A 16,708-nucleotide genomic window follows, 5' to 3' on the forward strand; every position below is an offset into this window, starting at 1 on the left:
ATGACAATGAAGAAGAAGAAGAATTTCTATCGCATTTTTTTGCGTATTGAGTTCTCCAAGCGCTGTTTCTCGCACACTAACGTCACTGTATAAGATATACAAAATAAAAGTGGGTGGTAATCTCTTTGCGGCAAAAATATAACGAACACTTTTGGAGGAAGACAGCATACATTGACAGGAATACAGCGAAGTCAGGCACACTTTTGTTTATTTGGAGAAGTCAATATGTGCCTGAGTGTGACACGGGAAGAAAATTTAAAAAAAAAATACGGAAGAATATCTTTATTTTTTCTGAGTGTAGTCATGTTGAAGAGGCCTTTTGCGCAACGTTAATTTTGCATTCCATTTTTTCACCCCTCGAACAAACTGTCATTTTTACGTCAAAATTTTGATAAAAATATTGGATTCAGTGTTTCTCACTGTGTACGTGGAATTAGAACTTTTGTATTTTCACCTGATTATTGAAATTTTACGAATTTTCAACATTCGAAAACAGAAAATCATGATTGGGAATGTATTAAAACGCTAGTTGAGACCAAATTTAACACTTCTAGCCCTCTACTAAACGAGTGGAAAATATCGATCAGCATCCTTTGTGGAAGTTTTGGAACACTTCCCAGGATTGCGAGTGAAAAGCTGATTGCAGCAGCAACAACAACAAAGTGGTCAAAATTCGCAAACGAAGGTCATCAAAATTAACATTTTCTTCGTAAGTATCAGCCAGCTGGCTGGATATTGCGTGGTTAAGATGCGTGCCCTCGGAATATCGGTCATCAGCCTTGCGCTGACTGGCCTAGTGATCGGAAATGCCTACTACCAGAAGAAGCAATTCTACCCTTCGGTGGTGTACATCACCAAATCGAACCCAAGTATGGCGGTAAGTGAATATGTAAAATTTCTAAATATTTGAAAAGTGTTCTTTTTATCACCAATAAATTACAGAATTTTTAGTCCTACTGCTTGTGTCGATACTGCTTGTGTGATTGTAATTCTTTTTGAGTACGATAATCTTTATACATTTGACACTTTGTTACAGATTTCATAAATAGGTACATGATTTTAATTTAGCTGTATACTTGCTGGTCAGTAACTTCGTATTGATTGGCATAGGTTTTCCGGGGCAGACTTTTCTTGTAAAAGTGATGAGCTGCGGTATGATGCGCGGCTTCAAAGCAAGACCATGCTGGGTTCGAATCCCGGTCCGGTCTAGGAAAATTGGATTTGGGTTGAAAATTCTCTCGACTTCCCTGGGCATGAATGTATCATCGTGTTAGCCTCATGGTATACAAATGCAAAAATGGTAACATAGTTTAGAAATCTCGCAAACTTGTGGAAGTGCTTAGAGAACACCAAGCTTCGAGGCGGCAATGTCCCAGTCGGCGATGTAATGCCAATAACAAGATAACTCCCTTGAGTTTTACTCTTGAAATTATTCTTTTTAATACAAGCTGTTGTGATCAGCCCGGTGGCATCCCTATCTCACACAATAGGTTTGTTTTGCAGCCAACATTGCGTGACCGTATCCCACTGACAGTTCTGTATCCTAATGAGAATCAAATGTGATGTACACATACTATTATGAATTTTACACTGAGATGTTGGCTGCAAAAACATGGCGTCGTGCCACCCACCTGGTTGTGATAGACAGAGTATCAATAATAGATACCATAGAAGGCTTTGGTTTGTCATGAATGTCAAACCAATAGAACTGCAAATCTGTCTTCCAATGATTGTCAAGAAATACAGAAGCAAAAATGAAAAGCTTATGTATCATTCTCTGCTCCGGTCACAACACAAGCGTATAAAACTTTGGAAGAAACCAGGTTGATGTCATTAACCTTCTGAAATCAGTTATAGAATCATTGATCTGTTTGGTACACCCAGTTCTTTTTTTACACGGGTGGGTTTTAGTCGATTAAGACCTTTAGGGTCAATGAATGTAATCTAACCCCACGAAAAAGATCACAAAGATCAAAGAAAATTCAGGTGGTATTTAAAAAACTTTGAAAGTTCAGGTTGATTGAGAAATTTATGAATACCAACCGTGTAAAACATATTGGATGCAAGGATGTTATCGATCATTTAGTAATCTGCCTTCGATCATTTGGTAATTTGTCAATAACTGATTCTAGAGTAGGGTGTCCCAAAAAAAATCGATGTTCGAAAAGTCATGGTGCTCAACCCTGAAATGAAAGATATACCTGTCTGGATAATTTTTGTAGAACAAACTGAATTTCTAAAAAATCGTTTAGAGGTCGCGCCAGATCGATTTTTGAAAAATGAGCTTTTTTTAGGTCAAAAATCAAATATTGGGTCCTTTCACATTTTTTTTCAGGGTCACCGATTCGTTTTATATTTTTTTATTTTTCTGTGGATCTTTGCCCATATTCTCCATGAATTAGTTTTTGGTATTATACGTGTTTACAGTCTGCAGAACTTTTTAAACATCGAAAAAATGCACATTTTTTGACTACTTTTTGAAGTTATTTCATCCTCACACAAAAAATATTTTTTTCTCGTTCAGAAATACTTCCATACTACAAAGAGCTATTTATAAGGAGTATTTTCATAAAAAAAGATCCAAGAAATGTTGTTCTGGGGCTGAGATATTGCAGTTTTAGTAAATAGTCAAAAAGTGTACAAATTCGGTACTTTTTCTTTACATTATATAATTTCATCAAGATTGCACCAATATTTTAATCAAAATTAAAAACAATTCAAAAGCAAATAAATGGGATTATTTTCTATGTAACATAGCTTTTATTTCCGATGGAGTTGGTTACCTGAATTACAGGATTTGGTCGGAGTATATGGATGGAGCCAGTTATAAAATGATATCACATCCAACAATTAATATGTAGCAATATACAAGTAATCAGGTTTACTATGATCTCTTTATTAGTTTTGATTCAATCATAGGATGCTTTTCACGGTATATAAAAAACAAGGTAGGCTCAGCACGTATGTAAACATTCAGTTTGAATGTAAACATGTTTCGTCACTACTATCTTCGCACAAGCTGAACTGAGACGATGCTCTACGGTCTCAGCATGCTTACTTTTGTACTCTAACATGTGGCATTAAAATATGCGTCACTCTTGACGTGTCACTTTTCTTACAAGCCTACCTTGTTGTCTGTATTACGTGATGCTTTTGATATGTCATATGTCGTATGTCATATGGCAGTCAAACAATTTTTTTCGTCGTACCAGTTCGACAGCTTTTCCATGAGTTCACTTGAGATATTTGAAAAGTAAAAACGGAATAAACGTAAAGTCAAAACGGAAAAATGACACTTCAAGTCAGACGTATATTTTATCGCCACATGTTAGAGTACAAAAGCAAGCATGCTGAGACCGTAGAGCATCGTCTCAGTTCAGCTTGTGCGAAGATAGTAGTGACCACACATGTTTACGTTCAAACTGAATGTTTACATACGTGCTGAGTCTACCCTGTTTTTTGTATACCGTGAAAAGCATCCTATGATTGAATCAAAACTAATAATTGTAACTTGTATATTGCTACATATTAATTGTTGGATGTGATATCATTTTATAACTGGCTCCATCCATATACTCCGACCAAATCCTGTAATTCAGGTAACCAACTCCATCGGAAATAAAAGCTATGTTACATAGAAAATATTCCCATTTATTTGCTTTTGAATTGTTTTTAATTTAGATTAAAATATTGGTGCAACTTGATGAAATTATAACATGTAAAGAAAAAGTACCGAATTTGTACACTTTTTGACTATTTACTAAAACTGCAATATCTCAGCCCCAGAACAACATTTCTTGGATCTTTTTTTATGAAAATACTCCTTATAAATAGCTCTTTGTAGTATGTAAGTTTTTCTGAACGAGAAAAAAATATTTTCTGTTTGAGGATGAAATAACTTCAAAAAGTAGTCTAAAAAATGTGCTTTTTTCGATGTTTAAAAAGTTCTGCAGACTGTAAACACGTATAATACCAAAAACTAATTCATGGAGAATATGGGCAAAGATCCACAGAAAAATAAAAAAATATAAAACGAATCGGTGACCCTGAAAAAAAATTGTGAAAGGACCCTATATTTGATTTTTGACCTAAAAAAAGCTCATTTTTCAAAAATCGATCTGGCGCGACCTCTAAACGATTTTTTAGAAATTTGGTTTGTTCTACAAAAATTATCCAGACAGGTATATCTTTCATTACAGGGTTGAGCACCATGACTTTTCGAACATCGATTTTTTTTGGGACACCCTATTCTAGAGGCTAAATTTCAAAATGTATTGTATCGTGGACTTCTAGTGCAAAAGTTTATCTACAACAGTTCGTTGTTTGAATTTCACTAATAACGGAGTTATAGCGCTAGTAACAGTAACTTAGACTAAATGATAGCGTATTTTGTTATCATTTAGTAAAAGTATAGCAACTAGTACCGTAGCTCCTTTAATAGTGAAATTCGAACATCGACCTGTTAAGGAGAGTTGTAGAAAAACCTTCGCACTAAAAGTCCAACCTATCAACACATTTTGAAATTAGGCCTCCGGAATGAGATATTGACAAACTACTAAATGATCAAACGCAGATTACTAAATGATCGATAACATCCTTGATTGGATGTAGTTAAAAATATGGAAGTTTTAGTTTAGATTAATCTATAGGGATTTTTGAATTTCTTTATGTAAAACGAACACCAGTTAATTTTCGTTATCTTTGCAGATACGTATTTCGACCACAACTGTGTGGTCGTCTTCAGTGTCTTGTACTTGACTCGACTTGAAGAAAACAATCGCAACTTACACTATTTATACTACGCTAGGTACCTAATCTAATCTTATTTGCCTACTTTATTTACCTATACAGTAAATTACTTTATTGTTTAGGTAGAAACTTGAAGAGCCAAGAGCTGCCATTTCCCTGATCCTTATTCAACAGCGCTGTTTGTACCTGTCGGTGGATTTCCAAACTCTCAGCTACATCGGGGAAGAGACATTTCTTAAGATTTTAATATTTGATGCCGTAATTGGGTGATTTTCCTTATACACATGCTCTGCTACCTTAGATCTAAATTCGTAATGTAATCCCTTATCGTTTTCTCTTTTCGCCTTACTCACTTCCGCCATATGTTCCTTGAACCTTATATCTAATGATCTTTTTGTTTGGCCTACATAGATTTTTTCACATTGGGAACAACTTATCTTATAAACGCCTGCCTTATTCAACATTTCTACTTTATCCTTCGTTGAACCCAATAGAGACTTGAGTTGGTTGTTTCTACTGGAGAATACTAGATCGATGCCGAATTTCCTTAGTCGAGGGCGTAGCTGGTTGGTGATGTGTTTATCATATGGGACCGAAACTCTTTTCAGCGGCTCCTCTATCGGTGTCAGCGTTGTATGTCCATTTCGTCGTAGGGTCCTTTCCTTCTTGTTGATGATCGCTCGTATAGTCCTCTCCTGGTATCCGTTGATCTTCGCTGTTTCCAAGATGTATTGTAGTTCCTTCGTTTTTCCTTCTTCGCTCAGGGGTATCGTCTGCATCCTGTGGATCATGTGATGAAATGCTGCCATTTTATGTTGGTACGAATGGTTCGATGTATATGTCGAACTTGAAAAGTTCAACAGTAACAATGAGTAGCTCTACAACGCAGTTAGCAAATTTCTGGGGCAGTATCTAATCTGAGTTTCATTACCGTGTCGGGTAAAAAAACGTGACGGAGGATAACCCAGAACATTAAGCAATAGTATTAGAGCAAGAATAGTTGATTAGTTTCTATTACATGATTGTAATTTCAGCCTTAGCAATTTAGCCAATATAGTCTCCGTAGGATTGCCAATCCGAAAATGGCGAATTCGACTCTCGTTTTGGTCAAGCATTTTTTCGAGTGGGAAGCTTTCTTGATTCCCTGTGCATCCATTCTTGCCACACACACTCCGGAAATGCAGGACAAGAACCTGAAACAAATAAATTAGATTGTTATAGAAAGGAGGTCTACTTGTATCTCTATTTCCGTTAGTAATGATCAATTTCAAGTGAGGTAATGAAATATTAATGACGAAATTACTTCCGTTTCTTACGTCGGTGGAGTTTTTTCCTCAGATGCCCTTAGTTCTATTTTGTTGTTTAGTCGTTCACCTGCCGCTCTTTCTCTGGTAGAGGTGAATAAAAAATTTAAACATAATAACAAATTTTCCTGTTATATCAGGTTTTGTTATTTTTATGTTATTCAAGAATAATATAAAATACCATCACAAGAACAAATTGTCTTGTGATAGCAAAATTTGTTATTTATATATTATTACCGTCTACGATAACAATGTACTATTTCATCAGTCATCCACACTATTGGCATTACATCCCCTCACTGGGACAGAGCCGACTCGCAGCTTAGTGTTCATTAAGCACTTCCACAGTTATTAACTGCGAGGTTTCTAAGCCAGGTTACCATTTTTGCATTCGTATATCATGAGGCTAGCACGATGATACTTTTATGCCCAGGGAAGCCGAGACAATTTCCAATCTGAAAATTGCCTAGACCGGCACTGGGAATCGAACCCAGCCACCCTCAGCATGGTCTTGCTTTGTAGCCGCGCGTCTTACCGCACGGCTAAGGAGGGCCCCTACAACGTTTTTGTTATGGGGGGGAGCCAATTTTTATGCACACTTTTGTTTTCGATATTCTATTATTATAGAGTTTTGGCACTTCCTCAGCAAGCGTGCTGGGAATTTTCACCTACCCCGGGCAATCTGAATGCCAAAGGGGATTAGGCTCCGTGGACCTCGTTCGCCGGTTGACTTAAAATCCTATAATAAACGTTGTATTAGTAATGTATTAGTTATGGTGGTTCAGGAACCTTCTTGCAATACTGCAAGTTCCAAGAACCACTGTCTTTTGGATGCTATGGAGGTTATGATGGGATAGTTCCAGCTCTTCTAAGGATCTCAGAAGAGATTTCGGGACTATTCCGGTTGCTGAGATAACAACCGGAATTATACGCACATCCTCCAGGTGCCACATCTGGTTCAACTCCTCCGCCAAGTCGTGGTACTTCGTTATCTTTTGGCACGAATCTCGCGATCCCAGTACAGCTTCACGAAACTATTTTCCAGAACCGGGACAGGCACATATTTGTAGTAGGCGACAAACTGGTTAACCAAGTTGTGTTCTCAAGCAAGCTGTTAGTGCACAATCTTGGGTACTTCGTTATGACGATGACGACCGAGATAGGCTGAATCAGCTAAGGCTGAACACCCGGACACGATATGCTCGATCGTCTCTCTTACTGAATTGTGCTTTCTGCAGCGGTCCTCCACGTTTTCGTGCAATATATAGTGCCGATAGTTCTTCGTCGCATTTAACCGGTCCTGAATGTTTCTGAGAAGAGTTCATGGGGGGTTTGTCGCATGCAACTCCTGCTCCCACGATGCGATCATCTCGTCGAAAGATTTGATGTCGCAATTCAGCCGATAGTCCTCCTGCGCCAGATGCAGGGCACTGAATCCGTAGTCAGCTTCACACACAGCGCGATAGATTTCGTGGTGGTTCTGGCTTTCCACGAGGTATCTTCGCAACTGCTGGATCTGGGAAATACATAGCGTCTGTATATCGGTGACGCCTCTCCCTCTTACTGTACGTGGCAGAGTGACTCTCTCAATTGACGATTTTGGATGGCGCATGCGATGCTTAGTGAACGGCACTCGTACTGCTTGTTCTAACGCCTCCAAGTCAGTCTTGGTCTACTTCACCACCTCGTAACTTTATGTCAACAAGGGCACGGCAAACGTGTTTATCGCCTTCACCTTGTTGCCGACCGACAAGAGGATCTTCAAAATACCGTTGACACGATGCAAGCTCTTTCTTGATCATCGTATGGTGGATTCCTTTCAGTTGCAGGAAACCTAGGAACTTGTACGTTTCGCCTTCAACCATGTTTCGAATCTCTTTCTGTTCGTTGAGGCGGAAACTGTCGGCATCCACGAGGTGTCCCCGGTGTAGATGTATGGATCGACATTTATCGATACCAAGCTCCATCTGGATGTCTTTGCTGAATACCGTTACAAGCCGCAGAAATTGCTGCAGCTTCTCCACAGATTCTGCAAACATCTTCAAATCGTCCATAAAAAAGGTGTGGGTAATGTTTATACTTCTTTCCCCACTCTTCAAATGATAGCCATAGTTGTGTTGGTTGAGTGCTCTGCTAAGAGGATTCATGGCAAGGCAAAACCATAGAGGACTGAAGCTATCGCCTTGGAATATGCCCCTCTTGATGCTGAGAGTCCTGGATCGTAACACCTTTTCTCCATTGGTAATAAGTAAGGATGTGCTCCACATCCCCATAGCGTCCTGAATTAGCCTAATGACGTTACCGTCTATCTTATACAACTGCAGTACCGTCAAACGGGGTGACTTGCAACATTTGGGTTTTCCACAAGTTTTTTATTTTTTTACAATAAAAATATACCCAAACATCGACTTATGTCATCACGCATCCCTAGTTTACATTGTATTTGTTGTGCCTAGTTGGTATTTAGGTGAAAATATAACTCACTTGTTTTTTTTTGTATTATTTTGTGAAACTGTTTCGTCAATTGAAAGTCGATCGTCGTAAATCGTAAGTTCGTGTAGCAAATTGAAAATAATTTCACCAAAATCAATCCCCTCTCCAGTTACAGTATCCAATTAGTTATGTAATTCCGCAAAAACTATAAAATAATAAAATTGTTTGTTTCTGAAATATCAACTTTTTTTAAAATTTGTCTCCGACTTGCAACAGCTGATACTCGATAGTTTTATTTTTCAAAAACTGCTGATTCAGTTTTAAAACATTAAAAAAAACTAGCATAGATTTTATGTATGGACAGTTACCAAATGACACACCCCGTTTCACCCCCAATTTTGTTACGCTATTCGAGTACAAGCCCTAATTTACTTAAAAGAAACTTTTTCTCAATTTTTAAGCCATTGTGATACTGTATTAATAAATCGAAAGATTTTTATCCCTTATTTCAGAAGCACATTGAATTCGGGTAACGGACACCATATATTTGTACGTAGTGTAACTTCATAAGAAATGCTCCGATTTTGGATCTTAATACACGAAAAGAAAGCTCTTGACTCGAGTGCTAAGAGAATCCGAAATATTACTTTTCCAATGTTTATACTAATTGTATAGTATATTTAAATTATACGACTATTTTCGTGACGCGACACCATTTCAATGTCACTGATTTTAAAGTACAAATATCTCATGAAAACTAAAATTTTCGAAGCAATACAATGTGCACTCAAAAAGATCTTTAAGAACTGTATTTAATTACGTATTCACCAATACATTTGCACCCAAATAGGTGCGATGGAGCACATTTGTAAAAATTTGATTAGGGAGTCTTTTTTCATACTAAAAGTCTGCTACTTTAATTGGCTATTAAACAATGTTCCCAAATCATTTTCCAATAAAAAAATATTTTTCTTGTAATTCAATATGTATGTTTTCGTGTCCTGCAAATATTAAATCCTAATTTTCAGTTTGAAATTTTGGTCCCTTGGCGTAGAAGTGCGTGGATTGTGTCATAACATAAATTGAAAAGCCTGCACATCGCTCTAATGGGCTCGTGTTGCGCGTAATCAGTTTGATGTTGCTGTAGTCTAAGGAAGCTCCGTTGTCTGAGAGGCCGGAGTCCCGTGTTGGTCGGGTGAGATGTACATTTTTGCAGGCCGAAACAGTTCGTTGCACATAAAAATTTCAAATACTTTAGATCCTGCACTGAGTGAGGTCTAACCACGGTAGTTCGAAACATCCCGTTTGTTCCCCTTCTTGAAAGCGGGGAACATGATGGATTTCTTCCAGCACACGAAAAAAGCACCTTGGGAAAGAATTGTTGATGATCGATCTTAGCGGTCCGCAGATAGCCAAGGAGCATTTAACAAGAACGTTTGGAGGAATTCCATCTGGTCCTGGAGCGCTCGAGTGTTTCAACTTGTTAATAGCGTTTAGAACGTCCTGGTCATCAAATTCGCGAATGTTGAAAAACATGGCTAATACCGTCAATATCCCTTACTGCACAAGGAATATCATCAGGATTGATAATTGCGCTGGAGAACGCACTGGCAAATTGTTTGGCAAATAGGTTGCAAATACCTTCATTTGTCGTCACCACTTCCTCTTCCAAATACATGCTTGATGGTAAGCCGGACTCTTTCCGCTTGTCGTTGACGAATAACCAAAAACTTTTGGGATTGTTTCTCAGGTACTTCTGCTTCCGTGCCAGTGGTCCCTCCAAACCCATTCTGACCAGACCCTAGCTTTGCGGAATCCGTCGCTCTATGAGGTCCGGATATTTAGTTCCAGTGTCGCCCACACGAGCAAAGTGAGCTTCACCGTACATCTTTTTCGAGGTTCCTCGTGCTCATACATCAACGCATCCAATTAGGGTGGTCGGTATTGGCCATTTTTGTCAAATACCGGTTTTCGGTATTTGATGGAGTCAATACCGGTAATACCGGTAGAATACCGGTTTTGTTGAAAATTTCAGGTAGTAAAAGAAAAACTTTTGATTCGGACTTCTGGATGAAAAACAATATTTGTAGACACAGTTCAAATGCTAAAATCATTGCTTGTTGAGCTGGGCAAAGCGAAACTTAAGTAGACATTACATACTGAGCGACTCATCTCCCAATCCGCATTGGATTTTGTTAGCAATGTTGCCAACTACTGAGACCTTCGAAAATCAGTGTTAAATACTTGCCCGTAATCCCTTCCGATTCATAATAGGCGAATTCCTTACGGATTGTATGCAAGGATCCCGGCGTCAACGTATTTGCCACCAGCAACGCAAGTGTTCTTCACAAGTTTGTTATAAAACCAGAAAAATATTCATAGAAGCATCTTCTTCGTACCGATCGTCAGGTATGATCGTTGTCTCCGTTTCATCGATCGCATCAGGAATGATTAGACGCTTCAAGATCCCATACGCATGCAGTAGCTCAGGATGCCTTGAAGAAAATGCAAAAATCGTTTCTGATTAATTGCTTCACGGCTGGATTATTCAAAAAGCAAAAAAAATCGGCGTATTTGGATCGTCTCTCTCGGATTCATTCTAGAAAAGCATAGAAATAGTGGCGGAAATATCTGTGACTTGATTTGATAATAGTTCCAACGTAAATTGGAACGCCACGTCGGCTTCATATAGAGTGCAAAACTCACAGAGCAGTAGTTCCACAACAGCTTGAACATGTTCGAGGGCTTGAAGTATTTCAGCGTGTCTTGGCATCAGCCACTAATTAAAATCCTTTTCCGAATTCAGGACGTTTTTCATAGGTAATCTACGGAAAAGAACTACTACGTCTCGCACCGTTTTCAAAATTTCATACATTGCGAGAAAATTCTGGACGACATCAACAATGTTCATTGAAGAAAAAGTCAGATTTTTTATACTGACAGCAAAACTTTCAATACCGAAAATACCGGTATTTTCCGTCTCTAATACCGGTATTTTCGGTACCCAAAATTGGCCGGTATTACCGGTTTCGGTACTACCGGTTAGACCACCCTACGTCCAATCTACTGAGACCCAATCCGGGTGAATACAGCGTGGGGTGGCAGACCCGCTTCCCCGAAGTTCCGCTAGGCCCTCTCCAGAAAGTTCACAGTGCTCACAAATCCTTATGTACCAAAATCACACTGTTTTGTTCAAGCGCACCCGAAATCTGTCGGCCAGTTGCCCCCATTTGATAAAATTCGGCCCGGCTTCGACCTATCATGAGTATTAGCCACCCGGATCAAACCCCACACGAAGGAAGTTGTAACCTACCTTTTTCGAACTAAATATTTCACATGTTGTGCAATTGCACAAATCGAGTTTCTGCCATAATTTATGTCTCACCTGTTAACTGCCCATAAATTCATAACAGTCCCATGTAGATAGGAAATCAAGCAAACATGACATTATGAATTTATGGGCAGTGTAGGGGAAGAGGCCCCAAAACGCCCCCCCAATGAGATTTTTTTCTAATTTGAATATGGCCTCAGCTAGCTATATTGTTTAACTGTTGCGTGAGGTAGAAACACCCATGAAAATCGATATAGCTAAGGCATAAAAGCAGTCTATGCTTAGCTAGGGCATATTGCCCCTCCTTCCCCTATAGCGTGATTGTGCGAAGTCCCATGGGGAGCGCTTTCAGGTGAAACAAAATAAGTTGTTAAAAGTCAACTATCGACGAATTTATCAACAAAACCGCAAGGAGTTTTTGCAACTCTTGTGATTTATCAGCTGTCAGTCAGTTATCAGCAATCCTTAGCAAAAATATAGGGTTTTTAGATAACTTTTTCCCTAAAGTGTCTTATTACAATCGTATATTTAAATAAATGCTCAAAACATAAATTGTATTGTACACAGCTTGAAAGGTGAACCAAATCTCTGCAATTATAACACTAATACTATGTTCGCACTAAGGCCTTGTAACATGTTATTCGGCTATCTTGATGAGCTTTCTTTTGTCGATAATTTGAATAACATGTTTTTCAGGTCGAAGTGCGAACATAGTATAAGTGTCCGTATCATTGATTTGATAACATTCAATAATCTAATGAAATAAATGTTGTTGCTTCCTACAGGTCATCTATATTCAATCATTGGTATTGGTTCTAATGTTGGGAAAATTAATGAAGAAAGTTTTCCTGGGTACACTACGAGCCGCCGAATTTGAGCATCTGATGGAGCGATTTTGGTACGCGTTGACCGAAACCTGTCTTGCTTTCACTGTTTTCCGAGATGACTTCAACCCAAAGTTCGTTGCATTATTCACTGTGTTACTGTTCCTGAAGTCGTTCCATTGGCTTGCTGAAGATCGTGTTGATTATGTGAGTAGTTTTATATACTTATTTGGTACTTGATGGACTACAGCTGTGCAGAGTAATTTTATATACAGGGTGTTCGGTTCCTTAGTGCAAATATGTTGGGGGCTGATAGATCATCATATTTGATGAAAAAAATTGTTCTACGCATATGCTCAAATCTCAACGACTACTGAGTTATCGTATTTTTTACTGTTTTCGTACATAACTGCCTTAAATTGATCATAACTCTGAAATTATGCTAAATAGCCTAAAGCTACTATCTCCATTGGAAAGCTTATGAAATTTTCTACATGCATGCTGTCTCTTAACTACGGAAAATTAGCTTTTTATAACCTTTGAGAAGCGAAAATGTGAAAAATTAGTATCATTCTAATGGTTTTTCCTTAATTTTTCAATAAAATACGTAGTTATGTGCACTGTTTGAAATACTCTACCACTCTGTCTTTGATCCCAACTTCCTATGTCGTTTCAATTCGCTGCAATTTCAATATTAACATATCATGTTGTGTCCTGAATTAACAGTTCACAAAATAACGAATGTAGAACCACTGTGCTAATGTTGACGTCTCTATGCACCACGCACCGCACACTTGATCATCGCGCGGAATGTCTACACTGCGAAAATTCCACACATTTTTATTGGCAAAATCCATTAATTTAATTCATGATTCTAATTAGTGCACACATAAGCACTCTGCACGCGAAGTACAAATATAATCTATAATCAAATAAAATGTATGTGTGGTCTCTAATATGCAGTTATTGAATTTATGTGTGGGTACAAATTACATATATTTGGGTCGCCAAATTGCAAAAATTGATGTGTGACACTACTATATTCAATACAAAGAATTTTCGCGGTGTAGTACTGTGGCGGCTCGCATGTTAAGCTTAGTATGGAGATCTCAAGGAAAATTTGATCTAATTACCAAAGTAATTTCAACGTAAATGCAGTAGATAAAGTAGGCGAAAAATCATTGTTTGTCTGTCAACAAACAGGTAAGAACTTGAAAATAAATAGCTGCAACTTTTTTCCGAAAAATAGAAAATCTTTTGCAGCATCTCCTCGCTTGTATCGTCGTAGGTGTAGATGTCTCGTCTAGCCGAAGACATATCTCTGAGGTTCGTGTGCTTTCCCCAGCCCATGTGAGAACTTCCTTGGAATTGGGAAGCCAGTTCCGTGAATGGAAACCTCCAAGAAAGTGGACAAGTGGAATGCTTTGTGAGCTGAAGGTTTCTAGCATGACATAATGGAATCGCCTCAGTTCTTGCCTTATTCGCTGTACACTGAAGGCACTCAGTACCTGCTCATAAACCAGTGCCCAGTGTAGACCCATCGTCCAAAAATGTGTATACCGAAACAAGCTGATTGTTTCAATGCGACGTCACAAGAAAAATATGCCACTTCCTCCATATTACTAGCTGATTGCTCCAGGCCGTCTGGTAACGTTTTGGTACCTGACGGTTTTCCACAACGTTCCACGATTGCTTAAGATAAAGCTCCAACTGCTCGAGATCCACTTCTTTGTGTGATGTTTTGTTACTAGTTCTGCCTTCCCGTTTACACATTCTTGTTTGCGTCGTTTAATGGGTTAGATTGATGAGAATCAATTTTTTTTGTCTTAAGTTAAAGCTTAGAGTCTGAAGAATATGGAACAATCAGTTTTATACCTAGAAACACTTTCCTTCGCATTATTTAAGAGCATACAAATAAACGCAAAATTCATCGGACGAAAACGAAGTATATGACATTTATGACTGATAAATCGACTGGTTATTTTTTATAATTTGTGCTAAATACTTTTTTTTAATACAGAACTCGAACTCTGGTATTATCGAAATTGTATCCCCAGCAGCGTGATGAACTTGGTGATGAATCATTTTCAGACAGCGGGGGCGGGACGGCATCACGCCGTTGGGGTTCGACGGAATGGATCAGCGTGAACTTATTGAATGCAATAGAAATTCCCCTAAATTTTTCCGGAAGCGTCGTCAGAAATGCATCAAAGGCTCCATAGGAATCCCTCCGGAAGTTCCTCCAGAAATTCATTCTGAAGTTCCTTCTTCCGAAAGATCGTTCAGGAATTCAACGGGAAATTCCTTCAGGTGCTCAACGGGAAGTTCATTCAAGACTCCCACAGGAAGATCCTTCAGGACTTTATCCAAATGTTTTTCAAGGATTTCTTTCGGAAGTTCATTCACAAATTATTACGGAGGTTCTTTCAGGAAATTCGTTCAGAAATTCCTCCGAGATGTCCTTCAGGAATTCCTCCGAAATTTCCCCGGGAGATCAACCAGGAATTCTCTCAGAAACTATTCTAGGAATTCCTCGAGTTGTTCCTTCGGGCATTCCTCCGAAAGATCGATCTGGTTTTCTTTCCGCATTTATTTCAGGAATCCCAAGGGAAGTTTGTCCAAGGCTTCTATCGGACGATTCTCCATGAATTCTCCAGGGAAATCCTGCACGAATTGATACAGAACCTATTCAAATAACTACTCGGGAAGTTTCTCCAGAAATTCCCTGAGAAAATCTTTCGGAAGTTCCTCAAAGAATTCCTTTAAAAGATTATCTAGAAAGTTTCTTAAAGAAACTTCGATCAGGAATTCCTTCGAAAGTTTCTTGATGAATTTCTCCGAATAATTCGTAAGAAATTGCGCTGATAATTCCATTAGAATTACTCTGAAAGTTCCTTCAGGAATCCCTCCGAAGTTCCTCCGGGAGACGACCAGGAATTCTTTCCGGAATTCTTCCAGGAACTCCTCGAAAAGTCCAGGACCAGGAATTCTTCCTTCCTCGTTTGTCGGGTGAAGATCACTGCGTCCAGATTTTAGGACTATTGTGATATACCCTTTTACTGTGAAATACGCAAGTTATCTCAGTAACATGTTTGTCACTGAGATACCTTGGTATCGACTGAACTCAAGACCATCTATTATTGATGAATAGAGATCCTGAGTTACAGTATGTGACTCCCCATTCTGGCGAGACTAGCTTTATGAAGCCAACCACGTCCTTGGGGATAAGATCCATATGTCAGCAGGCCCTAAAAAGGGCTTGCTGAGAACTTTGAACCTACGTTGGGTGAGTGCACTGCAATAGCAGAGGATGTGTTCTGATGTTTCTCTCTCCTCGTCACAGAAGCGGCAATTTGAGGTTTGGATTGCTCTGATCTTTTGTAGATGGTATCTGCAGGGACAGTGTCCAGTTATTAGACCGGTGTAGATGTTGAGATCCCTTTTGTTGAGACCTAATAGTTGTTGGGTTTTCTTGGGGTTAATCGTTACGAGCCTTTTGGATTGGCTCGTATGGGGAAGTGCATTCCAGTTTGATGTGATTTGACTGACCATATATTTGTTCAGTTCCATTTTACAGAGCAGTCTGAGATCCCGCAGAAGGGCTCAGGGCCAATGAACCTTTCATTAGATCCATTCCTGGTTAGCTCATCAGCAATCTCGTTTCCCTCTAGACCCGTATGTCCTGGGATCCAATATAGGTAGACCTGATTGCGTATGGATAAGTTTTCAAAGCCAGAATGCATTCGCACACTAGCTTTGAGTTACAAGTGTAGTTATTAAGCGACTTAAGTGCCGCTTGGCTGTCAGAGAAAATACATATTTTTGCAAATCTATACTTTCTCCTCAGGCATAATTCTTCCTTACTTCTTCCAGTATTTCGTCGGGAAGTTCCTCTAGGAACTCCTCCAGAAGTTCTTCCAGGAATTCCTTCGGAACAGTGATGGGAAATGTCAAAAAAATGTCATGGGGTTGCTATTACTAATTTGCTAATAACTTTTTTCAAAAGTTATGTACAATTCGGATTTTTTTATTAGCATGCAATGCTCAAAGGATCCTACAAGTTTGCC

The 16,708-nt window shown here is 38.8% G+C and overlaps 1 protein-coding gene across 1 annotated transcript in view; it reads left to right on the forward strand.

Moving 5' to 3' along the window:
• The first annotated feature begins 383 nt into the window (after positions 1–383).
• LOC134205237 (E3 ubiquitin-protein ligase HRD1) overlaps positions 384–16,708 on the forward strand; it is a 39,741-nt gene continuing 23,416 nt past the window's right edge. The window contains exons 1-2 of the mRNA XM_062680308.1: positions 384–877; positions 12,603–12,848. Of these exons, the coding sequence (XP_062536292.1) occupies positions 749–877; positions 12,603–12,848 (375 nt within the window). The 5' untranslated portion in view covers positions 384–748. The remainder of the gene's footprint in view (positions 878–12,602; positions 12,849–16,708) is intronic.

This window comes from Armigeres subalbatus, chromosome 1 (assembly GCF_024139115.2).
Source record: "Armigeres subalbatus isolate Guangzhou_Male chromosome 1, GZ_Asu_2, whole genome shotgun sequence".
Classification (NCBI taxonomy): Eukaryota; Metazoa; Arthropoda; class Insecta; order Diptera; family Culicidae; genus Armigeres; species Armigeres subalbatus.